At 42.7% G+C, this 27,228-nt stretch overlaps 3 protein-coding genes across 8 annotated transcripts; 2 read left to right on the top strand and 1 right to left on the bottom strand.

Annotated features, from left to right (window-relative positions):
• Positions 1-309: 309 nt before the first annotated feature.
• Positions 310-11,495, bottom strand: eif4enif1 (eukaryotic translation initiation factor 4E nuclear import factor 1). 5 transcript variants are annotated; one of them, XM_030091322.1, is made up of 19 exons: positions 11,189-11,495; positions 10,227-10,366; positions 10,068-10,141; positions 8,386-8,513; positions 7,936-8,210; positions 7,333-7,531; positions 7,056-7,219; positions 6,067-6,205; positions 5,547-5,723; positions 4,930-5,201; positions 4,447-4,521; positions 3,914-4,091; positions 2,997-3,085; positions 2,674-2,810; positions 2,318-2,399; positions 2,084-2,207; positions 1,679-1,996; positions 1,437-1,562; positions 310-1,251 (listed from the first exon to the last, which is right to left on the bottom strand). In XM_030091322.1, the coding sequence occupies exons 2-19, from the start codon at positions 10,320-10,322 to the stop codon at positions 1,070-1,072; spliced, it is 2,835 nt and encodes a 944-aa protein (XP_029947182.1). In that variant the 5' UTR covers positions 10,323-10,366; positions 11,189-11,495; the 3' UTR covers positions 310-1,069. The 5 variants fall into 5 exon arrangements, with proteins under 5 accessions (XP_029947182.1, XP_029947180.1, XP_029947179.1 ...); XM_030091319.1 differs by having other exon boundaries at positions 1,070-1,251; positions 1,437-1,601; XM_030091324.1 differs by having other exon boundaries at positions 1,070-1,251; positions 1,437-1,601; positions 5,547-5,654.
• Positions 11,496-11,757: 262 nt separating this feature from the next.
• sfi1 (SFI1 centrin binding protein) lies at positions 11,758-20,166 on the top strand. Of its 2 annotated transcripts, XM_030091316.1 has the most exons (31): positions 11,764-12,408; positions 12,483-12,554; positions 12,632-12,742; positions 13,114-13,208; positions 13,287-13,404; positions 13,489-13,591; positions 13,703-13,859; positions 13,953-14,114; positions 14,245-14,315; positions 14,394-14,486; positions 14,572-14,669; positions 14,795-14,861; positions 15,038-15,168; positions 15,376-15,457; positions 15,533-15,711; positions 15,803-15,878; positions 16,318-16,413; positions 16,511-16,587; positions 16,687-16,789; positions 16,868-16,964; positions 17,092-17,252; positions 17,337-17,411; positions 17,722-17,796; positions 17,899-18,075; positions 18,152-18,351; positions 18,424-18,501; positions 18,604-18,847; positions 18,981-19,077; positions 19,291-19,378; positions 19,480-19,579; positions 20,005-20,166. In XM_030091316.1, the coding sequence occupies exons 1-31, from the start codon at positions 12,245-12,247 to the stop codon at positions 20,146-20,148; spliced, it is 3,591 nt and encodes a 1,196-aa protein (XP_029947176.1). In that variant the 5' UTR covers positions 11,764-12,244; the 3' UTR covers positions 20,149-20,166. The 2 variants fall into 2 exon arrangements, with proteins under 2 accessions (XP_029947178.1, XP_029947176.1); XM_030091318.1 differs by lacking the exons at positions 18,981-19,077; positions 19,291-19,378; positions 19,480-19,579; positions 20,005-20,166 and having other exon boundaries at positions 11,758-12,408; positions 18,133-18,351; positions 18,604-18,741.
• A 453-nt stretch (positions 20,167-20,619) lies between these two features.
• sxph (saxiphilin) lies at positions 20,620-26,838 on the top strand. The gene is made up of 17 exons (XM_030091325.1): positions 20,620-20,753; positions 21,058-21,221; positions 21,915-22,014; positions 22,096-22,272; positions 22,354-22,516; positions 22,612-22,676; positions 22,862-23,019; positions 23,122-23,308; positions 23,389-23,537; positions 23,616-23,706; positions 24,646-24,693; positions 24,768-24,950; positions 25,050-25,197; positions 25,360-25,442; positions 25,528-25,712; positions 26,339-26,525; positions 26,602-26,838. The coding sequence occupies exons 1-17, from the start codon at positions 20,699-20,701 to the stop codon at positions 26,643-26,645; spliced, it is 2,187 nt and encodes a 728-aa protein (XP_029947185.1). The 5' UTR covers positions 20,620-20,698; the 3' UTR covers positions 26,646-26,838.
• Positions 26,839-27,228: the final 390 nt, after the last annotated feature.

The raw sequence follows: 27,228 nt of genomic DNA, 5'->3' as shown, positions 1-27,228 counted from the left end.
AAAATGATAACATTGATTTTACTTCTAATGGTAAAAATGTATTGTTTTAATTATAACAGGCTATTTCTTTAAACAGCATTTTGATATGCTTTCTAGAACAAATTTGCACCATAAAAAAACCCTGTATAATTCATACCAATACAACACCATCACAGAATAACACTTGACGCTGTTGTAAGATTACAATTAAACATGGACCAGCTGTCTTGTTAAAGTGAAATTTGGAAGGTGTTCCTTCACAATTGGGAAGCGTAAACAATGGCATGTCAATCAAGGTCACAACTGGAAATTAAAACCATCAAACAGAAATGTTTTACTGAAGATTTTTATTTATTAATTCTAGTTGTGCTTTTTATAACTTAATAGCACACAAACTGAATCCCAACCACCCTTAAACGTGAGCAGTGCTGCCCTCTTCGTGACAAGTAGGATTGGTAAGGATACAGTCAAAAGAAAAACAAAAAAGGCACAGCCAGGTTGCTGCATCCCCCTGGAGGCGTCTTGAAATGCTTCATGTCAACAGAAAAGGGTCACTAGCCATTCCATTAACGAAGATGTGCACGGTGCACTAAAGATCCTCATTAATCCAACATTTCTCATTAGCGGTGGCCCTTCTCTAGAGTTGTCAGGGGGGGGAGGGGGGGGAAATTAAGGTGGACATGACAAAAGGAATGCTACCAGCACTCAGTGACTTTGTCTCTCGCTGTTTATCAGCTCAACTACGATTGTTTCACCTTTCCCTTGCAAAGAAAAACAAAAAAATAAAAAAAAAAAACCCACCAAAGCTATATACAGAGAAGATTCTTTCCCATGTTCTGTACAATCGAGCCTATACATTTACTGTGCAGAGTCCAATACAAAAAAGAAAAAAAAATTCACTCAGCTGGCCAAACAAATCTCCATCACTTGCCTCATCAAAAGCAGTGACTTCAAGTTTGAAGACAAAGCATGGCTAGATGTCCTGTTCTGGGAACTGTCAAATTAAAAGTTCACATTTTCTTGGTAATGAGGAGATGGAGGGGGGGGAAAAAAAAACAAAACAAAAAAAAAAATCCAGCACAGCGTTTTCTTATGGCCGGAACTCCAATTCATCTACACTTATGACCTTGGCTGGCATGGAAGGGAGCGGCTGCTCTAGCACATCTGATCCAAACCACTTGGCGAGACCAAGAGGGGGGCTGCCTCCGTGTCGCTGGGAGCCATTTGTCCGGTGGGGACCTTGGCTCTGAGTGCCTTGGACATTGGGATGCACTGCAAAGAAGAAGAAGAAAAAAAAAAAAGCTGATAAATGCCAGTACTTACATTTGTGTCCACATCATGACAGTTACTTTTCAACACAGAATACGTAAAAGGCACTCCAGTTTTCCCAACTTTTTTTTTTTTTTTTTTAATACAATATGGACAGACTAGTAATTTTACAAGTTGTTCTCACTCACTTTGCCTTTGCTGCTGAAGCTGCTGCTGCATTACTGCCAACTGCATCTGAGTATTTGATCTGGGAGGTAGTAGTGGATGCCCTGTTACAGGGTACAGCGGTTGTCCAAGGAGGGCAGGAGGCAAGCCTTGAAGTTGTGCAAGGTCAACATGTGATGGAAATATACCTTGTGAGTACAATTAAAAATGACCATCAGTGATAATGATTTCTGACATTAAACGCATACGTTCAAATTCTACTAACCTGCTTGGACAAGAGCAGGTCCCAGCTGCTGGGGCTGGATACCCTGCGCCAGCATTCGTTGAACCACACTGGGGTGAAGCTGGGGGGGAGGAGGACGCACCATCGGTACATGGGATATCATTGGCACTGGGTAGATGGGACGAGGGAAAGACGAAGATGGCCCTGGAGGTCCCACGGTAGGCGCGTGCTGTCCGGTGGAACCAGGCCTGAGACGCTCTTGGTCCTTGCTTGGCACAGTCTGTAGGCCAGTCTTTATCCCTCCCTGCTGGGCGAGACTGCCATCCATCGCCTCCATATACAGATTTGGGGAGCTTCTTTCTGTAAATGGGAAAATCCCACATCTCAGTGTTTCAGAGCTTCGTAATGAATATTTAAACCAAACTTGTACAAATCAAATGAAAATACCATCTTGAGAATGTCCTGCTGACTCCTCTTTAGTCTCTGAACGACCTGAAGGCTCATCCCTGCTCTTTTCTTTTGTTGCATACATTTTGCGGATCACAGCTGTGGGTGTGAATGATGGAGACAGCTGCAAAACAAAGGAGAGAAATTAATGCAAAGGGGCACAAATTACAAAAGACCTTTTGTGATAAGGGATTGTAAAGATTTTTATCACAATTTCAAGGCACACACACACACCATGCTAGTGACCGCATTGCCTGGAGAGCTTCGTCCAGCAGGCTGCGGACCGGGCCCAGGGGAGCGAATCACTCGCTGTTGCCTATGAAATAAAGCAAAGGACGGTATAAGGTCAATCACACTCAAAAAAAAAAAAAAAAATCCATCTTTGTGACCCATCTCAAATGTTTTAGGAAGGATGCAACATACACTTGGGATTGGTCCAGTTACAGTGGATCAGTAGAGAAAGTGAGCTTTTGAAAAAGATATATCCCCAGTACAACCACCTTGACACTTCTAGGCTACATTAATATTAATAAGGAATTCAGCCATTCGGGTGCCATTTAAATACTTAAATTCCAACATGAGAAACTAACCGGTTACGAAAAGACTTGTCCTGTTGTTGCTTGCCGTAGCCCGACTGAAACGAGTGGTGGGCATGTAGAGCAAGGTCCTGCTGGAATGCCAGAGCCTCCAGTTCTGCCTGACTGATGGGCATGGACAATGCTCTCATCTACAAAACACAGGTGAGATGACCCAAAACAAAAACAAATGTGGGGGGGGGGGGGGGGGGGGGGGGGGGGGCACAGTAAACACAAACTAATTCAGCTTCAAGTCAAAAATGAAATCTGCAAGAGAACTCAGGCATTCACTACAACTTGATATTCTGGGGTATGTGCAATCATTATCCATGCGTTACCTGTTGGTGCGCTACAGATCCAGGACTTATGGACCTGTGCACATCAGCAAACTGCTCTGGCAGCATGGACTGAGGACCCATAGGAAAACCTGGGACGAAGAAGTGCAATCTATTAATTTTCTTAATCTCAATGTAAAAGGAAAATTACAGTGAAAACAAATCAATCAAATTAACAAATCAATCATTGACCAAGGTAATTAAGCAGCGTTGCAGTCACATTAGGGCTTGGCAATTAATCTAATGTAGTTGGGAAAAACACCAAAATCCTCATCCTTTGCCACTCTACTCCCTAAAATCTAAGCACAGCTGTTCTTTGTGTGAAAAAAAACATTATCAAGTAATCTGGCATCAGCCGATCAAGTTGAGGTAATTCCACACAATAGAATGCTAATTTGGAAGCATTTTGGATTTGAGGCAACAGGTAAGACTAAATCGGTCTTGCTGCAAAATCGTGGAAGAATCAAATTCTACAGCATTGAAGAACGAACAACATGTCAGTAGGACAGCTAAACTATAGAGATGTAATTTTAATGAAGTGAGCTGTGAAATCCATGATCAATATGTGGAATAATTGCCAGTGTTGATACGTCATGTGAACGGAACCCCAAAAAGGTCTGCGTTTTCACTGAATGAACTGGGCCTAAGGAGGGAAGTTTTCATTGAAACGTTCAAAGTCCTTTCCACAGTAAATTGGAAAAGAGACAAACTGTTTTTAAACTGCATCAGAACTTCTGTCTTTAATAAACATTTCCATACATCTGCCATGTCAGTAGCAAGTGCATGAACAAGACCAAGCTTTGACCCGAGGTTCATGCAGACCAAATTAGTTTCTATATATAGTTTTTAAATGTGGATTTGATTCAAAAGTTCAATGACAAGTGATCAAACAAATCACACTTTTTTTTTTTGGAACTTGCCTGCAGAGTGTTGCAGCCGACTACTGAAATAGTCGGGTGACGGTGCCCTCTGGGGAAAGAGCGGCGGTGAAGGTGCCTTGTGTAGTAGACTGTGTAGAGGGACAGTGGTGGCGGGGTCAGAGCTGCCCAGCAGGCTACTGAGCTGCGTCGGGGACCCACTCCGAACTCCCAACAGCTCCTAAAATAAGTAAAAAATTACAGCAGTTCAACAATTGCCTGTTCAGTTTACTATGCCCGAAGGAAGAAACTACATCAGACTTAGTTGCATATTCTTTTCGTCTCCATATAAGCAATGTGATTTGACACTTTGGACAGCGGGCCCTTCAAAAAGTGAATCTTTCTATGAGTCCATCTTGGTTGTCGAGAGCTTTAGAATTGAGGACAAGATCTACACCCCCATACAATTTACAGACACTCCACATTCATCTATTTAATATATTTTATGCTTTGTGTCACAAACAGCTCTTTGCTACAGAAGGCCTCTATATTCCACTGTAAACCAATCAGCATATTTCACTCTACAACATACACACCTGGAATATGTTTTTCTGCTGCTGAGCAGGTACCGGGCCATCAGAGAGTGCGCCCACAGCTGGGTCTGACGTTTGCTGTTTTTTTGCAAAGACAAAGAAATTATTCATGCATACCATGAGGCATTTTGCAACACAGAATGAGCGTTAGGCATTTCACAGACTTCTGAAACCTCCACAAACTGAGAAGAACCTACAGAAATCCAAGTGTCCCTCATGCAAGTGTTATTTTCCCACTAGTGATCATTGGTCCAGTGGCAAATATGCATAATCTCAGTGAAATTACCCACTTGTGCCATGGCTTGCATTCAGAAAGTTTTTACACAAACATTCAGCATCATCAAGCAAATTTATGCCCATCAAATCTCAACTTCTTCCCCTTTTTAAAGCTTGTATTCATCAACAGGCGCAAGTTTACCCATTTCATTTCATGTTACTTATCCAGTGTATACCTGGAACAAAAAAAAAATGAGCAGAAATACTTACATTGTTTGTGCTGGTTTTGGGGTGAGCTGGCAGAGTTCCACTTGCCTTCATGCTGCTGACCAGTTTATTAAAGGCCGACATGTCAGTGTCTCGTGAGCGTGGACGGGCACTCGAGCCACCGGTCAGAGCCTCCTCTAAATGCTCGGCCATGAAGGGTGTGCTATTTCCCCTCTGTGGAGGGGGCACCTTTCGTGCCTGTGGTTCAGAACCAAGCTTCATCGCCTTCATTTCTCCCTCCACCTCCTCCAGTGACAGCACCACCCCAGAGTTGGCTGGAATTGAAACAAATGCAGCTTGATCACTATTGGGCCAGGATAAAGAAAATGACCTGCTGCACTGTTTTGCAGCTAAGCAATAGCTGCAAAACAGTGCACACAATAAATTTCACCACACGCTGCAATGTCTGTTGAAGGCCAGAAAAACTAGCTTACACAGTTCTGCTTTAGTGTTAATTAGGTAGCCGTCTGTTGAGAACCAATATAATCTTCTATTATCTTATATAATAGAATCTTACACATCAAAGGCGTGTGCATTGCAGACAAAGTGACATTTAACAGTAACCATGTAACAGTAAAGAGTTTTTCTTTTTGCCTTGAATTCAATGAAGCAGCACTTACTGCTTTCCCTTAGCCGAGCCTTGTTGACTGACAAAGTTGAGAGGAGGGGCTTCAGGTCTACTTTGGCCTTATGGAGCAGCTCCAGGATATCCACCTTCTCCTTGCATTCTGATGATTGAATAGGTGTGAAGAATGAGGCAGGACCTTGGCTGGGGGATGTGCAGCATGGCTCAAGTCCTTTAGACAGTTGAAAGTTTAAGACATCCAACATAAATATTCAAAAAAAAAAGATTTTAGTTGGGGCAGTATAGGCAAAGCAAGAATATAGAAGAGCAGCCACTTAATATTGAGGAGACAGTGGGGCAGCAGGTAAAGCCCAACCAAGGGGAACTCACTCATCCAAACTGATCATAAACTTGCAGAGTCATTTTTAATCATTTTAAGACGAGTTGAAAAATTAACAGATCGACCAATTAGGCCAAGTAAATCATTCACACCATGGCAAAACAGGTCGAATGACAAGCATCTGCAGTGTCTACACGGTCACATTAGCCTCTGCTGAGAGGATCCAATCACTTACCTGCTAGTTTTTCCAGCTCCTCATGAGGTGTGGACCTCAAACTACTAGACCGACTGCCTGATGGGCTCAAATTACTTGAGAACCACTGGCTGAAGCGGCTGGCAGATACAGGGCCCTCTCCCAAGACATCCTCGATCATCTGTAATAACGAAGAGGCTTGTCAGACCAAGAAACACAAAGCAAAACACAAATCCAAGGTGACAAAGGAGAGTTACACTTACTTCCAGTCTGGTTTCCATTGATTTACCACAAAATGTATTACAACATTAAGGTACAGAATGATATGCAGTCATATAGAAAAATAACAGTTCCTTTCACAGGGCTCACAAAAAGTGGTTACAACTTGCGCCATAGATTTGTCTAGTTTTTAAGTTGAATACCATTCCTAATTCAACCAAGGTTGTCAGTAATCAAGGTCAGGTCTCAGTGCAAGTACACCAAAACATCAAAAGTGATCAGTCCTGCAGCTGAAGGTGCCGGTGAGGCTTCAACTATCAGGATGGGCGTAAATTTGAATCGAGGCTTCAACTATCAGAATGGGCATAAATTTGAATTGTTGAGAGCATTTCAAACCTCTCCCTCACCCCATGCACAAGCCAATGGAAGAGAGAGGAAGAAGAAAAAGAGGCGTACGAATCAGTGACAGTGCTCACGAACAAAGACCTATGAATTCAAGCCAAGGCAGCAGAGGTAATCTTATGCTGGAAGAAATATCCAGATACTGTCGAATTGCTCATTTGATTCTAAGAAATGTCAGAACTAAGCTGGTCATTCACTTTATTTGCTTGAAGATTTCAATCAAGACATGCATTATTCACCAAGAGTGGCTTTTTGTTCAGAGATTGTTTCAAAACCTCTACTGTCAAGCTTTTATGAATTTTAACATTTTATTAAAAAGAAAAAAATCCACCAGTTTAAGAAGTAATGACACCAACACGTGACGTACACCCCTCACCCAAACAAAGCCACAGTGCACCCCCAGTACTCACAGAGGCCAGTCCTGGCATGGTCTTCTCAAGATTAAAGAACTCATTAAAGTCAAAGTCTCCAGTTGACTGTTCTGGCAAGACATCAGGGTGGGGGACTTCTTGATCAGCTGAAGACCGCAAACTCACTTCTTGCTCCTCAGCCTGTCCACCATTACATTCCACTGCTGCAGAGGAAACGTGACAATTTTAAACAACTGTCGCAATAAAGCAGCTTTCAAAACAAGACCTTAAATTGTACTGCAGCATAATCGTAACGCAAGAAGAGGCTTTCACATGCCTTCTTTTAAAGATTCTGTCCGCTTCCTGGACCGCCTGGATTTTCGTTTATCATCCTCCAGGATTTTGTCATCAAATCCAATGAGCTCAATTGTTTCAGACTGGCTGGTAGGCCCCCCAGAGAACCACTCTGGCTCCTCCTCTGCATAGGAGTCATTCCTTCTTCTTTCACTGAAGACCCGTTTGTCACCGAAATCTCTCTGCATGATTAAACAAAAGCAATGTCAATAGTAAAATCAAATGAAGCCCGTTTCATGCTGGAAAACTTAACAGCAAAAACACTGAAAGAGCATCTATAGAGGCTGCTTTCTTTTGGCACAATTAAAGGCGGCAATGGATCCTCATTTTGTTTAATGTTTAAAGTAATCTGTTCAGTCTAAACCAGGGGTGTGAACCTCAGTTCACCTTCATGAGATACAGGTGTGTTAAAGCAGGAAGAAATAGGAAAACATATAGGGCTACAGCCCTCCAGGGTCCGAGATTGATACCCCTGATCTAAACATTTAAATATTTGAAACTTAAGTGAATTTTTTTTTTTTTTTTTAAAAGGTAAAAAGTGAAGGAATGTGATATGAATGACAAAATGCAGAAAGAATAAACCAACCCTGAATCTTTTGTCCTTAAAATCTCGCTCACGATCCCTCTCCTTTTCTGCACGGGCTTCTCTCTCAAATGCACGGGCTGCCATTATGCGGCCACTGCCGATTCTGCGCGCCCCTCCGAGACGGATCGTCTCATTTTCCTTATTTTCCAGGGGGCTGACTGGGCGACGAGTGTGGGGTGCAGGTACAGCATTGCCTTGACATCCACCTCCAAAGCTACGTCGCTGAGGGCTCAGTATCACGTCCAGATCATCCTCCTTCAAACGTTCACGGGGATCTAGATGAGTTAAAGCAGACGTACTTCAATTGGACAATCGCCTTGCGTATTGCTGTGTTTTTTTTGGGGGGGTACAGGTGGCTGTAACTGGGAGATCAAATTCAATTCTTTTGCGAGAAATCCTAGAGGACATAAGATTATTTCACCTTTTGTGTTCAAGGTTTTCTATATTTACCTGGGAGTCTTCGCTTGAGGGGAACTCGATCCTCCCCATAGTCCTTCTTAAAACCATCCACAGGAGAGCTTCGCTCTGAAGTAGGGTACAGCGAGGCATGCCATTTCTCAGGATCCCAGACGCCATCACTGTATTAATTCAATTCCACAATTAGACATACTATTTAGCATATAAAAGTGAATCATTAGGAGGTTAGATAAACATTTTAGGACACTCATAGGCAAACAACACTCAAAACTAACAACTCTTTACAAGCAAAGTGTCTACATCATGGTCAGTCTTGATTTTTGGAGACAACTAGCAATTCTATGAAGCACTACTTAGAGATAAAAAGTTTCATAAAATTGACCATGTTAAATATTTTATTTGAAGTACAGACTTCCATGTAGGTGCACATCGTCAATTTTCATCATATTCACAGTAATCACATTCATTTGAATGTGATAGTCACAACACCGCAAAACACAAAAACACTGCAGATCACAACAGTGAGCAACCCAAGCACAAGGTTGCTTGATATTTTAAACAATGTCAACAAAAAGTAAGCCACAAAACTGAATGCGTCCAGTTTTCATGTGGACTGCAAGAATCGAGAGTTGAATATAAGTGAACTACCACATTTTTAATGGTCATTTTACTCAGAAGATGCATCAACATTAAACCAATCGTTAACCAAGCATTTGCAACATTGGTGCTCTTTAAACATTTTACCTTCAAAATTTACTGACTAGTTAAGTGAAACAAATGCAAATTTGACTGGAGTGCACATCCTGAGGACAACTTGGCGTCCTAATGAACATTGCCAATAATTTCACACCGATAACAGTACTTTTAAAAATCAGCTCCATTTCAAAAATTTTAAATCAACTGAAGCAACAAATTTTACAATTTCAGCTGCACAAGGGAAAGAAACTCTTGAGTACTCAGATCTTTAAATTATTTATGTCTAAGATACGCTTAAGTATGGGCGAGTCAAAAGTATACAAACTGTTGTAAAAATTAGTTATTGGGTTTGTTCTAAAAAGACAAAAGTCAGTTATCCCAAACAAAATAAACCCAACAGTCCAATCTCAAAAGTAGGAAGAAGAAGAAAAAAAAAAGATTTTATGTGCAGTGAAAAAGCTAAATGATGCGAGGCTTTCACTGCCATTCACACAAGTTGCGATTATTAATGCAACTACTGATTTGAGACTCATGACAAAATGGGAAACCACTGAATAATTTTTCTAAAGCTCAGTTTACATTGGATGCGGGATGGATCTGAAGCTCCACAGCGGAGGTCTGCCATCCCCACCAGATGCGTATGCATTGCCGAGAACAAGGGGGGATTTTTAAATTTTGGAGCAATGGCATCCGGTCATTCAGGGGCAGGACAAGTCTGTCATCTTTTGTTCAATTCCTTGCATGCTGGTTGACGTATGCAGAGAAAATGGACTCTGTTAGATCACTTGCGACTGTTGTGGCTGCAGTGCGTCAAGCCGCAAGTGAGTCAAGCCGCAAGTGAAATGCATCCAGTGGAAAAACAGCTGCTTATTTCAATGAGAGCCAACGCTTGTGGCTTCTATTGCCTGACGCAATGGTTCCACATCCAGGGCTAAATAGGCTTAAGAGTGATTTTATGGAAACCCTTTTTACTATGCATAGTAAGACAACATATTTTACATCTAAAGACAAGTGCGTACCTGTCATATTTCTCAGAGAGACATTCAGGTCTTTCATTGGATATGGGCAATTCCTTTATTTCCAGCAGCTCCTCCTGTAAAATAATTGACAGTGATCAAGTTAGTTGATGGAAAAATATACAATCACCAAATAATCCTACAGTAGAGCTTTCTAGTCACCTTCGTATATCTGTGAGGAGCTGTGGCTGCTGGCTTTTTCGACTCTTCCACAGCAGCATCTTCATTCTTCTGTTCTTCATAGGCATCTTTCTCCATGACTGAGTAAGACAGAACAAACTGCTCCAAGGCCAACAGCGAATCTGTGGTTGTGAGAAGCAAAGATTCAAAGTTCTTAAAGCAAAGAACTGGTCACACAGGGTGAGAGTTTAATCTGGCGTTTAAACAGATTCGGAAATTCAGATTACAGACGTAGATCGTGTGTAATGACGTGTGCCTTTCTTCAGGTAATTCCATAGGTTTTTGTACAAAGACGGGCTCTATGAACGTTTTCAGAAGAGAAAACCGCATAGGTACAGCATCAGCCCTTTTAGTAAAGCCAGTAACTTGAACACAATTTAAATGTATCTTTAAAAATGTATATGTCGGAACGTCGCATCACCCCACGAATTTCCGGAACATGCAAAAAAAACGCCTTCGTCGCACTGCAAACAGAAAGTGACAGTTGTTCTTATCTAAAAGAACAAGGTACACAGACGAAGAAATTCACCAAAACGAATGACTACCACTCTCGGTCATTGTCGACTAACCGTGAGACTCCTTCGGTCAATGCTAACAGCCAATTAACGAAGCGCAGACAGGTGAGGTGGCAGGTCTGTTACCGCTGACTACAACAGGTGCTGCTAATTGGCAAATGAGCCGTAACAACCAAATAGGAGGCGAAGCCGTTAAGAAAATCAACACCGATACAAACACAGAATCTTACTTTAACCAAATTCTCGTCAAAAAAAAGTTGATAAGTCATTGTTAACCATAAACTCAATTATCCCATTCATATGTTACTTGGATTGAGATGCCGTCCCCCCCACACACACAGGTAGCGCTGCTCTCCGATCGTGGTATCGAAACGATAAACACATCCTGGCTTGTATATTTACAAAAATAAATAGTTGTGGTTAACTTACTCAGATTTAACAGTGTAGAATCCGGGTCGCTAAAGGCCGAGAAGCGGTACTTCACGTTAGTTAGCCAGCTAGCTCCCCTAGCTCCGTCAGCTAGCTAACTAACTAGCCGGGGAATTGGGGATAAAGCCCACCCAGCGAGCACGAAATCCTAAACCGCTAGCTTGTTGTTGAGGTTACACTAAACACGTACTGTTGTGAAGTAACTTGATACAAAAACACAGGTCCCAATTGCAAACTGAATCGCTCGGAAACTGTAAATAACCGTCTCCGCTTTCTCTGTTTTCTAAGTCGTAGCAGCAATTTTCCTCTGATCACCGCTTTAAGAAGGTCCTGGGGAAGATTAGACCGTGCCCAGCGCGCCTTTTCAAAATTCTCCCCACACTAGTGTGTTTGGGCAATCGTGAATTTAAGTACCTAAATTAATACAAGTAAATCCCATAGATGTATACAGTCAGTAATATTCAGCCATGTCAAGTGTTTAATAAGATCTATTTAACTTTGTAAGTTAATATGTGTACAATTTAGAAATTTCAACGGGCAATATTTAGGGCAGCTGCTGCGTGTCCAAGGGTTTGCTCGTTTTGTCATTCTCCAATGCGCTCTCGGTAACTGTTCTTTGTGAGCATAGATACCCCGCCCTCACGGGCAGTCCAGGTTTTACAATGCGTGTAAGTTGTCGGTCCAACAAGTACGCGGGCGTGTTGTTTCGATTCTAAAAATCACGACTATGCAAATATGTCAACATTTTCTGTTCGATCGTGAGTGCTATTATATCCAAAAGAAGATGACTGTTTTGAAATGTGATCGCAAAGAGTGAAAACGTTGAACGTGACAACACCAACAGATGGAATTTACAAGCGTAAAGCGTCGGCTCGGGCTGTTGCTGTTGACAACTAGCGTCACATCCGCGCTCACGTGACAAGGAACAACAGGCGCGCGGTAGTTTGTTAACTCAAGCTGATGCAGGGGTTTTATCATTAACACAAAAAACCGAAAAGGGTGTAAGTGGATTATTTTTTGTTTTGATTTTTAGTTGAGTACACCGAGCACGGTGAAATGCAAAGTAATGCCAGAAAGACAGGTGGAGTTAGACAACGACCGAGCTGTGTCACGTCTGGGGGTGAAAGAAAACAAGTGCGTAAAGTGCAAATCAGAAAGATTCCTTACAGGGTTGGATACAGCTGGAACAAAGGTGGAAGACTCAAAGAGCTGAGAATAAGGTACTCAAGCATTAAATCGACTTAATCTAACTTTGTTTCAATAATTCATGTCATACTTCTTTAAACTTCTGCAGGCACTTAGCGAGAAAGTTTCTGAAGATATGGATGCGCAACACCTTTGGTCGAGTTCTTCCTCACGAAGCAAAGTAATTCCTATTTTAAAAAAACAAATGAAGTTGTACAACGCAAAAGTTGATGATAAACGAACATTTCCTCTACGCAGGTCCCACCATAGCAACGTGGTTTTGAGACAAGTTTTTCATGCATGGAAAGATGAGTGGTGGACATCCAGGAGGGAGTGGACTGTCACCATGCGTGCAGACTGTCACTACAGGTCATTCATTATACGGGTTACTTATATGATGGGATAATAAATTCATCTTGATTGCAAACATGAGCCTTTCTTTACGTTTATAGAAATATAATATGCTTTAAAAGGACAACAAGGCATCTTGTATTAGAACTTCGTGTCATTAAACCATCTTCTTTTACAAATAGTCCTTATTATTAACAAGTTATGCTGGTGCTACAGAACTTTTCTTAATTTGTGTTAGCAAACACAAATGGGCTAAGTAGAGTGACTCTTAAATGTCTTTGTCAGAACTTTCTGGAAAGCAGAGTCCAGCAATCCTCGTAATTTCTGCCTATGTGGTTATTAAAAGCAGTTTTTGTGGCCATGTTAACATAATTTTATTTGAATTCTAGGTATTACCTTTATTGCTGGACTTTCCAAAGGTGGCAAAAGTTTGTGTCTTTGCAGAAGGAAAAGAAGACTAAAGTACAGAAGGCTCAATCATTTGGTATGATTCCAGGCATTGTTGCTTGAAAGCCCAGTGTTTTGGGAGATTTGTCATCAACTTGTTTGTTTCTTTAATCAGCTGATAAGAGACAGATGCGCCTGGTTTGGGACAGGTGGAAGGTTTTCACAGAGATGAAGAGAATGAAGAACAGAATCCTTCAATTGGCTCTTGAACAGAAAAGGCTTTCAACTATACAGTGAGACTTTTTTTTAATGGATCTTTATTTGTGGTGTTTGTTTATGATACATAGAGCATAATCTGTTGTTTTTGTGGTCTACAGCTCAGTATGGACCTCATGGCAGACCAGACTACAGCAGCGTCGACAATTCCAAGTTTTAGAAAACCAAGTACTGAAACAAAGAGCTCTGACTTCGCAGCGCCTGGTAGACATGATCCTACACACCTCTATATCTTATGTTGTTGTTAAGCTTGATGAACGCTGTGCCTGTGGGCATTTTCTCAGATGATGTTTGAACTTCTATATTTTGTGAAAGGCTTGGACTCGGTGGAAAGAAAAGCACGCAGCCACTTGCCACCAGAAAGAGAAAGAATCCATCGCTGCACTTCACTTCAACCTGAAACTGAAAAGAAGAACGTTAAATCAGTGGATGGAATATATATCCCATTGCCAGACCAAAAGAAAGATCAGAGGTCAGTGTCCATACACCATGCATGTGTGGCGTCAGTTTTTTTAATCATGACCTGCTTTGTTGCCTGTTTCTTATGTGTTTGTTTTTCTTGTAGGTGTGGCTCATCATGCCAGTTGCATGCGCCTGGTGAGAAGCTGCTGGAGCAAATGGAGAACTGCCGTGTATCTCAAACAGAGCGAAGACGCCCGTTTGCACGCTGCTGGCCAGCTGGCCATGCAGAGCGCTCAGCAGAAAGCGCTGGTGCACTGGAAAGCCTGTATCCTTAGCTGTGCATAAAACGTACAGGATTTCGGTTTCTCTATAAACTACAGAGTCACATTCAGCTGAAGCATTTCTACATTTTTCATTCCTCGGTACAGCTGTTTGATCTTTGAGCTTATCAGCAGATGTGAACTTGTGCAGAGGAGAGGCGGAAAGAAATCAGACAGCTGCACAACATCACCGTCGCCGTCTACTGGTAAAATAAATCAAGCTTCTATAAAAGCAGCAGAGTGTGATTGCTTCATGTTCTGAAGATTGTATGTGTTTGTTGCAGCGTGCTGGATTGCAGGGGTTGTCTTCCAATGTCGCATTTAACAAAACACAGCGACTGAACAACAACATGGCTTTCCAGCATTGGCAACAGATGGTATATAATGATCAGTAGCACCGGTGCCTGCTCGTTTCAGGTGTCAACATTCGAAAGTGTCAAACGTTTTTAATGTTTTTAATAGATGACGCAAAAGTACTGGAAACTATGGCAGGACCGTCTGGAGGAAGCTGAAGACCAGAATTTTAAATGGCTTGCAGAGATGGCACAGAAGAACTACAGGTAGATGTATTTTCATTTCTCTGTCAATCCTAGTTTTATGCTCGGGTAAAGATATTACCCCATGCTTTGTAATTGTGATAGCATAATGTGATTCTTAATTTGGAAAATGTTTTCCCTCTTCGCAGATTTTCACTACTGAGGTGCTGTTTACAACACTGGAGACGGAGACTTGCTGAACGAAGACATATGCAGGTAGTTTTAGATCCTATTGAGGCCCCGATAAGTATGCATCTATAGGTTCTTCTGAAAAAGGTCTAAAAACCCCGTGGAACTCTGTCTCAGCTGTCAGTTACTCTACAAAGAGAGAACTGTTGATATTTATCATAATTTCACAGTTTTTAAATTCCCATTTTTTTTTTTTTTTTCAGGCCCTGGAGCTGCGTGCAGACACCTGGTTTGCAGAGCAGACATTACCTCGGTGTCTGAGGCTGTGGGTTGAGTTCACTCAGAAGAAAAGACTGCATGAACACAGAAAACTCAAAGCTGAAGTGTTCAGTCGGTGAGAATATAAAATGATTAAAGAAATTCAACATGACTTTGATTTCAAAGACAGTGTTTTTTTATAGCTCAGAGCCTCTGAACAGAGGGAATGTGCATGAACTGGCTTCTCTACTCTTACTAATTTTTAAAATTTTTATTTTCTATGGAGTATCAAAAGATTTCTTCATGAGACCTTAGTTAATTAGTTGACTGATATTTATTTCAGGCAGTGGCGGTACTCTTGGGTGTTTTACACTTGGTGGGGACGGTTTGAAAAGCGCAAGGAAGAGATGCTCTCTGAGCGGATGGTACGCCAACTGCAGGTGGGAAATGTATATCTAGTTAGTACTGCAGATGCACAACTCATTCAACATTATTTCCAGGCGATTCTTCATGAGGAGCGAGGCATCGTGCAGAGAGCCTGGGCTCGATGGAGGCAGCGCACGCAACAGCAGATTCAAGAGGTGGAGAAACTGCAGGCTTCGCACCATTTCTACAAGCACAGGCTTCTCCAGAAAACAGTGATGCAGTGGAGGGAAAACAGCACGGAGATACGAGACAGGTGGAGTAGAGCAAATACTGTCAATGCATCTGAGCTGTGACCTTCGCCGTGATAGTTGGCCAGTAAGTTTTGTTTGTGTGTTCCATGCCAGGAGAAACAGAGAGCTGCAGGCCTATCACCAGCGCGATTTGTTCCTCTTGAGATCGTCTGTGGAAAAGTGGAAAAAGGTGGGGTTTTTTTGTCATGTTTGTCATGTTTGGCAGGACGCCATCCGTTCTTCAGCACACAGTGAGGTGCTGTTTGGCTCAGAGTGAAAAAAATTAAAAGGATCATCTTCATTTTAGAAATTTCCCTGATTAGATTAGATTACATCACATTTTATTGATCCCACAGGGGTGAAATTCCCCTGCTGCAGCAGCTCAGTCTTCTAGCAGCATCTGCACCATCTGACTGAAAGCAAAGCTTGGAGGTGTAGGTGTGGAATTTTTCCATTTTATTATATTTATGTGTCCCATATGGTACCAGAATAGTTTTCTTTAAACTTGTTCGATTTGTTTTATAACAAAAGCACGGAAAAAGCTGATATCAGCATAAATCAGATGCACAGTTGTTTGTTTCTGTAATATTGTCAATTGTGTGTGTGTGTCTGTGTGTGTGTGAGATCAGTTTGTTCAGAGGCAGAGGGACAAAAAAAGCAGACTGAAGGAGATTCAGCATTACAATGATGTCAGACTTCTCAAACAGTCTTTTGTGGCCTGGAAGGTATGTAAATGAGCTCCAGGTAGAATACGCTCATTATTCTAAAATCTTGTCAGAACTAGGATTAAACGTGTCTGTCTCTGATTTGTTGAATTCAAAGAAACACCATCTTCAGATGTCTCAGATCTGTGACCGTGCAGAGGAGCTTCACAGGCAGCAGACACAGCGTTTCCTCAGGTAAAGGAAAGAATACGCGTATATTGTCTTATATGAAGTTTGACTTTTTTGTATTAAGAACACATAAGTGTCATCAGATTTTTAATTGTTTCATCCCAGAAATGCTCTGACTGTGTGGAGAGAGAACGCGGCGCTGCTGGCAGACGTCCGCATCAAGCAGCAGCACGCACAGAACCACTTTGAGCGCGTCCATCAACTCAAGGTTATAAAGCTGTCATCATTGAAATGATCCCGGCCGCCAGTGCAACTGAACCCTTTTGACACGTTTATTGCTCTGAAGGTGCTGCTTGCCTGGAGAGAAGCAACAACACGTGCAGTGTCCAAGCGCCACCAGCAGGAGGAGGCAGTGAGCAGGGCACAGACGTCTGCAAATCAAGGTGAATACATATGCATTATCTCCGTGGTCATTTTTAATTAGATATGTCAGTAAAATGACACTTTTTTTGAAAGCCTAGGGATGCTGCTCTAATCATTCTTTCTTCGATGGGATGTCTTTCCGTTCAGTGCGGCTGCTGTTGTCCTTCAGACAATGGAGGGAACAAACCAAAGAAGCTCGCAGGGAGAGGATGTGCATGGAGAGAGCCCGGCAGCACCACAACTCCGAACTTATCTCCAAGACTCTGAAAGCATGGAATGAGTATCGCCACCAACAGCAAAAGAAAAAGGCAAGAAGTTCATTGTCCCTCAGAAGACGTTTGGTGTTCATATTATGCTGTTATGTAACTGGTTGAAATGTGGTTATTTTCCAGGTGATGAAACGACAAGGAAACTTGTTAGTGAGATTGAAAGTACAACAGACATACTTTGAAGAGTGGAGAGTCAAGGTGTGTTAATGTGCCTTTCACATTCTGAAAAAAGGATTCTATCATATCTGGGGTGTTTGTTGGGGAGAGCCATCGTCCTGCATGTTTTGGTTTTTTTCTCATTGGTTCTTATTATCTGTGGATGTTTAATGTTTTCAAGGATACATTCAGTGTCACTCTAATGCTGTCTGCAGCCTTATAGACCGATGCATCCCTTCTCAGTGACATTTTAAGGTTATTAATAATCTAAAGGGTCAAAACCCTTTTTCATAGAACCATATTTGTTCCTGTTAAACTGGCCCTGACTTTGTTTTTTTTTTCTTCTCAACAGCTGCAGCACAGACGGAGAGAGGCTCAGCAGACGGAGCGAGCGCTCTGGCACTGGTCCCTTGCTCTTCAGGCCAAGGTAACACCTGCCTCCGCATTCTTCGTGCAACGAAACTGAGCAACGAACGCCGTGCTGCAGAAATGGCGCTGGCAAGATGCTGTTTGTGCGATCCTGCCGTAGGTGTTGTATGGATGGAGGCTCTGCGTGACAGAGCAGCGCAGGGAGCGAGAGGAGGCAGCCAGAGCCGCACAGGTCTGCAGGGACCAGCTGCTGCAGGAGGGCGTGACCCGCATCCTCACCTACGCTGCCCACATGAACACTCTCACCACCAGTCTGACACAGTACAGCCAAGAACAAGTGAGTTACCGCGCGTCAGCGGCGATTTTAGACCTGAGATGATTGTGACTTCTTCAGTCCTGCACGCGTCTTGCAGAGGCTGCGGCGTGTCCACAGAGCGGTGAAACGCTGCGCCACGCACTGGAAGCAGCGAGCCCTGCGAAAACCGCGGAAGGAGCCGGAGGCGGAGAAGGAGCTGCCCAAAAAGAGTGTGACATTCTGTCTGCCTCCACCGAGCAGCTTCTCCTCGTCGGTCTCAGCAGAGCAGGAAGCTGTGGAGGGAGTGCTGGAGACGCTGTGAGTGCTGCTTCACTCCGGCAGCCTGTTGAACACGTGGACTTCATCTTACAGTTTATCATTTTTTTACAGGCTCGTCACCAGGAGGCCTCGACGTCAGCCCCGCCGCTGCACGGAACTCTTTGAGTCGTCTTTGTTTAAAGATAAAAGGTAATAGAGATCAGTAAATTAACACTACTTTTAATGTGCAAAATTCATTTTTCATTTTCATTTTTTTTTTTTCACTGATGATCCACATCTTGAATTTGACAGTTTGAATCAAAGCAGCATCGCCAGCCTTGATGAAGCTCCAAAGCCATCTGAGCTGAGTGACGTTTCACAGAAAGACCAGCGTCCAGTGTCTTCCGGTCTCTCTGTTCCTGCGACACATCAGAGCAGCCTCTTGTCCAAAGCGCCGCCGTCTGAGCGTCGCAGCGCCACTCTGGACTCTCCTCAGGAAGACCAAGACTTTCTTCTACCTCCTTCAGCTTTTATGGCCACTGGAACCCAGAAAACAGTAAAGACATTAAAAAAAAAAAAAAAAAAAAAATCAGCTTTTTGGCCTGAACACACGTCACCAAATATTTATTGCTGTTTTCAGTCACTTCACCTGTTTTATATCATTTTTTTGGTTTGTTTTCTTTTTCCAGTTGGGAAAATGTAACCTTTCGGGACCTGCAGATGCTCCATTCATGCCTTTTGCTCAGTTTGATTATTCCTTTGAGCACCATTCATCAATCTGTCCAGGTGTTGTATCTACACTTATTTTGGTTTTCTGTTTTTTTTTTTTCTGTCTGTTTTTGATCTGTGTCTGAAAATGAATATAGAGAACATCTTGAACACAGCGAGGAAACCAATTTTTTTTTTTTTTCATTTTTTATCAGGAAATATTTTGAGTCCAAGCTAGAGTGAATTTTCCTGAGCCCTGACAATAATCAAAATTTCTCATCACTGATGTAGAAACTGATCCAGCAGCAGCTCTGATGAGAGAACTTATCAGCATTCAGGAAGACATGAAGAGTTTCCAGCAGAGCAGAAGGCAGCTCCGGTACAAATCTGTCCCCAGTTTTCTTATTCTTGTCTCATTCTTGTGTATTTTATCCAGTTGATGATCGATGTTGTGTTGTGTTTGTACCGTAACTCTTCAAGGGCGTGGAGAAAGCTGCAGGAGATATTACAGAGCTGGCTGCAGACCAGTGGAAAAGATGAAGAAGTGGAAAAAAATGCGGTCTGCCAGGAGCTGAAGGAGGTAATTATCCCCAATAAACCGTCATGTTAAATTGAACAATGTGTCGTTAATGTGTTCATGTGTTCATGTGTTGTTAATATGTATTAGAACTCATATTATTTGTGAAAAAGGGAGCTGGTGCCACGGACTGGAATTTGGGTATGTGTAAGATTATCACTGGCACACTGCAGCTCCACCGATCCAGACACTCATACATCACATATCTCAAAAAACAGTGTTGATAACATGCAGGCTGGTGTGTGTCTGTACTTATATCTTTACTGTCGTTGTTATCAAGGCTTTTATGACAGAGTTGCTGCGTTCACAGTCAGTCCCCAGCAGTGACGAAGCTCAGAAACAACCCCACCTGGAACCTGATCGTTATTTTACAGACGTGTTGATTTCGGTGTTGCTGATTTCACACTTGGTGCGTTTGTCGTCGACAGCTGGAGCAGCGCATCAACACACTCTCCGCAGAGCTGGAAAAACAGAAGCCGTGGATGTTGAAGCAGGCAGAGCGAGTCGGACATTTACAGTCTGTCCTTCACGCGCCAGAGACGGACAGCAGTGACTCTGTGTGGACAACATGAGAGGAAACATCGCAGGTCACTTACCTGCTGACTTTTCTGAACTTTCAGAGACTTTCCTCATCTCCCTCAACCATATTCAGTCAGGGATTCCTTTTTTTTCCACAAACTCACCTGTTTTTGTCACTTTTTCTGCCAAATTTTGAAGACTTAAACCTTTTAATGTCACTTTTTGTTCAGACCCTGTGAAACAGTATGAAATTTCTCTAAATTGAACCGGCCCCAGTCGCCAGGCACCTGAAAGCAGCCTCACCTCTGCATGTACAGTCTGAATCTGAGCAAACGTAGATAGGGGTCGTCCTTGTGACAACAGATGGTGTTAAATATTTTCCATATGTGTGCAAGAAGTGACCGGATTGTTTTCGGAGGCGCTGCCCTTGCCTTGCGCAACCTGGTTTTCTGTTTCGGAGTTAGTGCCAGTGCCTCCAACACTTTGGAAACCCTCAGCAGGGAAACCAGGGGATTTGATTCGGACAGAGGGAACAGCTGTTTGTTTCATGCTGCGAGACTGCAGGAAGGATTTCTTTGAGTCTTTGATCTCCAGACGGTCAGAATGCGATGGACTTGTCCTGTTTTAATTTTGTTCATCTTTGCCTGCAGCGTCAGGGGTAAGTTTTACTCCCAAATGCCTTAAAAAAGGGTTTAATTGTGAAGTTTATTGATGTTATATTTTGCCCTAATAAACCTTTGTTCATGTTAGTATTTATTTGTTGTTCTTTTCATCGGCAATACTTATTCCAAATTTACCTAAAGTTTTCTTGAGTTATGTAATGCTTAATGCAAAAACTGAATAAACATTTGCTTCCTCTTAAGCAACAAATATGCTTGAAACTGAGTGACGACTGTGACCCCCACCGAAAGGACTGCATGGAGGTTGTTGGTGTAACTACCTTTACTGTTTGAACCTGGCAGCAAAGAAGATGCGGTGGTGCACCGTGTCTGATCCCGAACAGAGGAAGTGTGCAGAGCTGGCTAAAGCCCTGGCAGCTGTGCTGCCACCGGCTGCTCTTGCGGCTTTTGCCAGACTCTCGTGCATACGAGCGACAAGCACGACAGACTGCATAGATAGGATCAAGGTGAGAAATCCTTAAATTGCATCTCAAAGGTTGATTTAATTGAATACGATAAGTGCATCTGTGTAAAGTGGTGAAGACCCTGATTCAGCTGTAGGCTTTTTTAGTACATTTTTAATATATTTACTTTTTATCTCTGTGTATTTTGCTGTATTTTAACTTCATCCCATCCTCATTTGGAGGCTTTTAATAAACTTGCATCCATAGCAGATATCAGTTAATCATGGAGAAGGCATTAATAAAATATCAAATCTTTTATTGATGCCATTATTGTCAGCTCTATAGTATGATGTAAAAACAGCTAAATATAATAATGCAGTATTTAAATATTCTGTCAAATGTTTACTATTATGCATAAAAGTGGAATTTTGCTTTAGAACATGGCTGTTTTGGGTTGGAGAAACCTGTGTTTGATTAAAGGCATATAAAGCAGTCTTCAAGATGAAACGTTTAGGGGAAAAAGAAAAAAGAGATACTGTATTAACTCTATCCTGTCTTGTATACTGAACGAAAGATACAAACATTCTGTAAACTGATGCTTCATTCATATCAAAGTTGCACCTCACTGCATCTTAATTCAGAAGAAAACATTGTTTTATGAGCTTTGAATTGGATTTATTGTTGATCTGAAATGTTTTTAAAATTAAGCAGTTCGATTAGGACATTAAAGACACTCCATTAAACTCTTCCTTCCAGGGTAACCGTGCTGATATTGTGACCTTAGACGCAGGAGAGGTTTATTCTGCGGTCAAGCAGTTTGACCTCGTCGCCGTAGCCAAAGAGGTCTACAGCGACGGTAGGCCTGCTGAACGATTCTTCAGACAGTCCGCGTTGCCTCTCCAGGACTAAGGCGGTGTCCTGCTCTGTTGGCCTGCAGGAGGCTGTATTCTGTCTATAGCTGTGGTGAGAAACAGCAGCCTGGACATCCAGTCTCTGAGGGGCCTCCGGAGCTGTCACAGTGGGGTTCGATGGACGGCCGGATGGAGCCTTCCGCTCGGCTTCCTGCTGTCAAGAAACTACCTGAGTTGGTCAAAAGAGCATCCGCTCAGTCAGGGTGAAGAGCCGGTGAATCTCTGCGTTTTCATTCCCTCAGCGGTCTCTCAGTCCCCTAACCCGGCCCTCTCCTCCCCGGCAGATGTCGGCGCTTTCTTCAACGCCAGCTGTGTCCCTGGAGCTGCTGCCATGGCGCCTCGCCTGTGCACTCTGTGCCAAGGTCAGAAGTCCTACATTCGCCAGAAGAATTACCACTGCGAAACGTCCCACAACGAGCCCTTCTTCAACAACCAGGGAGCTCTCAGGTCGGGCTCCGCCAAATACCCACATGCTCTCACTTTACAGCGCACGTTTGAGAGGAAAGGCAGCAGACACGTGACTTTGTTTTGCCCTGCTGCAGATGTCTAAAGAGGGGTGTGGGAGATGTTGCGTTTTTGGACCATTTAAGTCTTGAAACTATTGAAGGTATGCAGTATATTCCAGCTCTAACATCCTGTGATTGTTTTGTTTTTGTTTTTCATGTGTTGGCTTTAAACATGACAATAATAATCTGGGACGGGGCTTTTAAACTCCAGGCCTCGTGAGCTGCAGTCCTGCATGTTTTAGGTCTCTCCCAGTTGCAGCTAACCTGCTTTTTGTTTTTCCGTCAGAGAGTGACCGAGAAGACTTCCGGCTGTTGTGTGCGGACGGCACACAAGCTCCTCTCAGCCACTACAGAAAGTGTAATCTGGGCCGTGGCCCCGGGGGGGGCACTGTCACCAGACACAATTTTCGCAAAGTTGTCCGAAAGTTTCTCACTACCGTGCAGGTAATTCACACGTGTAGTCAAGTCAGACGTGTTTCCTTCTTTCTCTCGCAGCGCTGACGTCTGAGCCGTGCTGTCGCTCCACTAATGTGTTTAGTTTTCCAGATGCTGTTTGGCCGCCAAGGAAGAGAGAAGCAACGCTTTGAAATATTCGACTCCACCAGTTTTGGAGAGAGCGACCTTCTCTTCAGAGACCTGACGGACAAACTGGCGGTTCTCCCAGACGACATGGACGTCAGTCAGGTTCTGGGCCTGGACTACGTTGCGCTCCTCAAAGGTCTCGGCCATGAAGGTGCGTCCGCTTGCAGATGTGATCCGGTTCACGTTAAATCCCGCCAGCTGTGTTCTTCACTGCTTCACCGCCGTGTGCAGGAAGCTCCTTGGAGGACAGCGTTGTGCGGTGGTGCTGCATCAGCCACGCAGAGCAGAAGAAGTGCGAGCAGTGGGCCCTCAGTATCAAGTCCGACCCTCTGGTGTGTGTTAAAGCCGCGTCGATGCGCGACTGCATCGAGAAGATAAAGGTTTGATTTTTTTTTTTTTTAATTGTAAAACATTTTAGAACTTGTTGAGCACTTTTATAACTGTGACTTTACACCCAGAGGGATGAAGTGGATGCTGTGTCACTGGATGCGACCCACTCGTTCATCGCAGGGAGGTGTGGCCTCGTTCCCGTGGTGACTGAATATTATGGTAGTATTTTCATATCGTCAAATGGAACAGTAGAATTAATTACTTGATTTGATAAAACACATTACAGATATTTTGCAATCAGTCATCTTAAATGTGAGGTTTTGTTGCTTTTATCCCCTTTTTATTCCATTGAAGATTAAATTTTTTACTGTTTTTGTAGGCAAAACTTTACTACTACAAGACAGTAAAACTGAAGTTGTGGCCATAGAAGCTACAAGGATAGTGGGTAGAGGGCACATTAATCAATACAACTTTATTTGTACAGCATATTTCATGCAGAATGCAACACAATGTGCTTTACACAGAATAATGCAAATAGTAAAACTATTAATAGAGTAAAACTCTCCACACCAGTTACATAAACGGATGAAAATTAATACATACCTGCACACACAGAGGACAGTTCTTTTTAATCCGAATGTGTGTGTGTGCTGAAATGCTGCTGTATTACATGACACAATCAAAACTTAAAAAGTAGATAATAGGAGATTTTAGGGGATGACAAAGGATTAAAAAATAAAAAGCAGTCATTGAGGGATTAATTTGAAATGAACCGTAAGAGTTTGTGAATATTATGTACAGTTGAGAAGCGAGAAGCTTTAAAATTCATTCAGGAAGTTTGAAAAAATAAAGGACCAGTGAAGACACTTATTCTGGACTAGTGGTCAGTGAAGACCAGCGTTATGAAAGCAGCCGGCAAAGCGCTGCATAGATAATGTAGCGTCGCATCAAATTTTCTCAGATGACTCTTTTGTTTGCTGAGGATTTGAGGTTTGACCTGAAATTCCCTCAAACTATTGAAAAAAAAAAGAAAGTTTTCTAGAGATCTGTTACTTTTTATACTCGATTGAAAAGTTGCTCATAGGAATATTTGTCCCAGTTTGATCAGTTCTCCAAATATGTGTTGTTTACTTCTCTTCCTGTCGTGGATTGTCTCAGGAGGAACCTGTGTGCCGTCTGAAGGATCAGCTCATTTAGAGACGGACGGTGAGAAGATGAAAGAAGCAAATTTTCAGCTGAGTGGTTGGTGATGTTGTTCTGATCAGCGTTTCTCTCCTCAGTGTTGCCCACAGTCGTGGGTGTCGCGATTGCAAAACGCTCCAGCAGGAGCATCTACATGGGGAACCTGGGAGGCCGGCGCTCCTGCCACGGCCACATGTACAGCCCCGCTGGCTGGCTGCTGCCGTACAGGCACAATTTAAGTCTGGAGCACAACAGCAGCTCTCCATGTGATCCAGACCAAGGTACTGAGTCCACAGAATACTCAGTCTGATTATTAGAGCTCTTCCTCTGCTCACACACTGATCTGACCGACTCCAGTTTGACGCCTTGTGTCGTCTCAGTGTTCAACACGGTGTTCTGGAAAGGCTGTCTGCCTGGAGCTCAGGGGGATCTCTGCAAGGTGTGTATGGGCGGCACGGGAGAGGCTGCCACCAAACGCTGCGCTGACAACCACAACGAGCGTTACTATGGCAACATGGGGGCTTTAAGGTACGTGCAGTGGCTCCCCAGGCCAAAGTTTTTGGTTTAAAATAGAGTAGAAAATAGTTATTAACCCTAGAGGGAAATTCTTTACAGCACTGATTCTATTCTACCAAAAATAATTTGCCTAAATAATGACCAAATTAGTGACATACTCATTTTTTTGTGAAGGTGCCTTGTTGGAGATCCAAGTGGCAAAAGCTACGGGGACGTGGCCTTCCTTGAGCAGCACAACCTTCTTGCCAACATCGCTGGTGAGATATTCAACATCAAGTTTTAATGCGAATTTGCAAACACTCACATCATGCCGCCATGTGCTTCTGCCCTGCTGCTCCTCAGGTTTGAGCTCCACCGGCTGGGCAGAGGGGTGGGAGTCGTCACACTTTGAGCTGCTGTGCAGCGACGGTAGCCGTGCCCCGTTGTCGGAGTGGAGAACTTGTAATCTGGGAGTGATTCCGCCAAACACCGTCATGACACGGCCCGTGCTCACAGCACGAGTGTACGACTTCCTTATGAAGTCACAGGTGAGTGTCTCTCAAAGTCCTGCTCATAGTTTTCAGCAGACTGCATGAAAGAATAGATGATGTTCCCAAAAGACTTTAAAACCTGATTGTGAAACATCCTTCAGCTTATATACTGTGAGATACTTGAGCAGCCTGCCTGAGGATCTGAGGACATCCAGAAGTATTGAAACATCATACAGATGCAGCACAAACAAACATGAATCCTCTGCCTCAATCTCATCCTGGTCAGTCTGCTGCTTCTTGCAACATGCAACTGTAATTTGTTTCCACATTGCATTGAAATCGTTAAAAAAAAAAAAAAAAAATCTTGTCTTTATGTTGAAAAGCTGGTCTATAATTGAATAAACAATATAAATGTGATAAATATAAATTGTTCAAAAATATGGGAAAAAAAGTATTGAGGTTCGAAAAGATCATGTAGAAGAATCGCCTTTTTTTTCTTTGCTCTATTGGATGAAATCAAACCTCACATCAGTTTTAGCCAGCAATCTACTTAATACCAATTTTGACTTTTCTGACGCATGTTTATGAAAACCAGAAGGCACTCAGTTATGATCTTTGAAAATGTTAAAAGCCAGTGTTTAAGTTAATGCTTGCTTATGTTTTATTCTGTTTGACACATGCAGGAAACTTTGGCGGCCAATCCCCAAGCAGAGTTCAAACTCTTTGAGTCTGAACAATTTGGAGAAAGCGATCTACTGTTTAAAGATGCAACACAGTGTTTGGTCCACACGAGCCACATGGACTACCGCTCCATCCTGGGAGAGGACTTCAGCACTCATGTGGAAACTGTCTTCAACTGCACACACTCTGGTACGACCAGATATATGACTTAAATTTTCTGCTTGTGGTTTTTCTAATGTGTTTTTGTCCATTCTTCTATCGACAGATATCCTGGAATTTTGTGATCAAGACGTATGCAGTATATTCTGATGGACACGCAGGAGAAAACACTACATTTGTATCTATGCCACACGTTTATTTTGTCTATATCAAAGGACTGAAACCCTTCATAAAAAGTTACTGGATGACTTCTCAGACAAAATAAAATTATGTTTACAACATCAAAATAAATTTGTAATATCAGTGCCTTACAAAATGTTGCATAAATGATATAAAAATGTCTCTGTTCAACATACGCCGTAATGATTTGTTTTGGATCACTTTGTTCTTTTTTTATTCTTCAAAATGAATTGGGGCTATTTTCGTCTGGAACAGGAGAACCATGCCAATATAACAGCGAATATTGGAGATACAGTCCATTTTTCGTGCACGAATAATATAAAGATATATAACTGAAAACCATTTAGGTGACGTCCTCATGAACGTCATTGGATGCGACGTGTGCGTCTGCTGTCTGCTTCCATAGTTGACAGATGTGAAGCAGATGTATTTTGGCTTGTCATGCCGAACTATATTAATATTTTGTGAATTTTACACAAATGGATTTGTTCCCTGCAGAGCCAGCACCGATAATTTACGCAGCGCAATCGGCAGAACGCGCCCATCGATCAAA

Source organism: Salarias fasciatus, chromosome 5 (assembly GCF_902148845.1).
Source record: "Salarias fasciatus chromosome 5, fSalaFa1.1, whole genome shotgun sequence".
In the NCBI taxonomy this organism is placed as follows: Eukaryota; Metazoa; Chordata; class Actinopteri; order Blenniiformes; family Blenniidae; genus Salarias; species Salarias fasciatus.
This window is presented reverse-complemented; position numbering and strand designations above follow the sequence as displayed.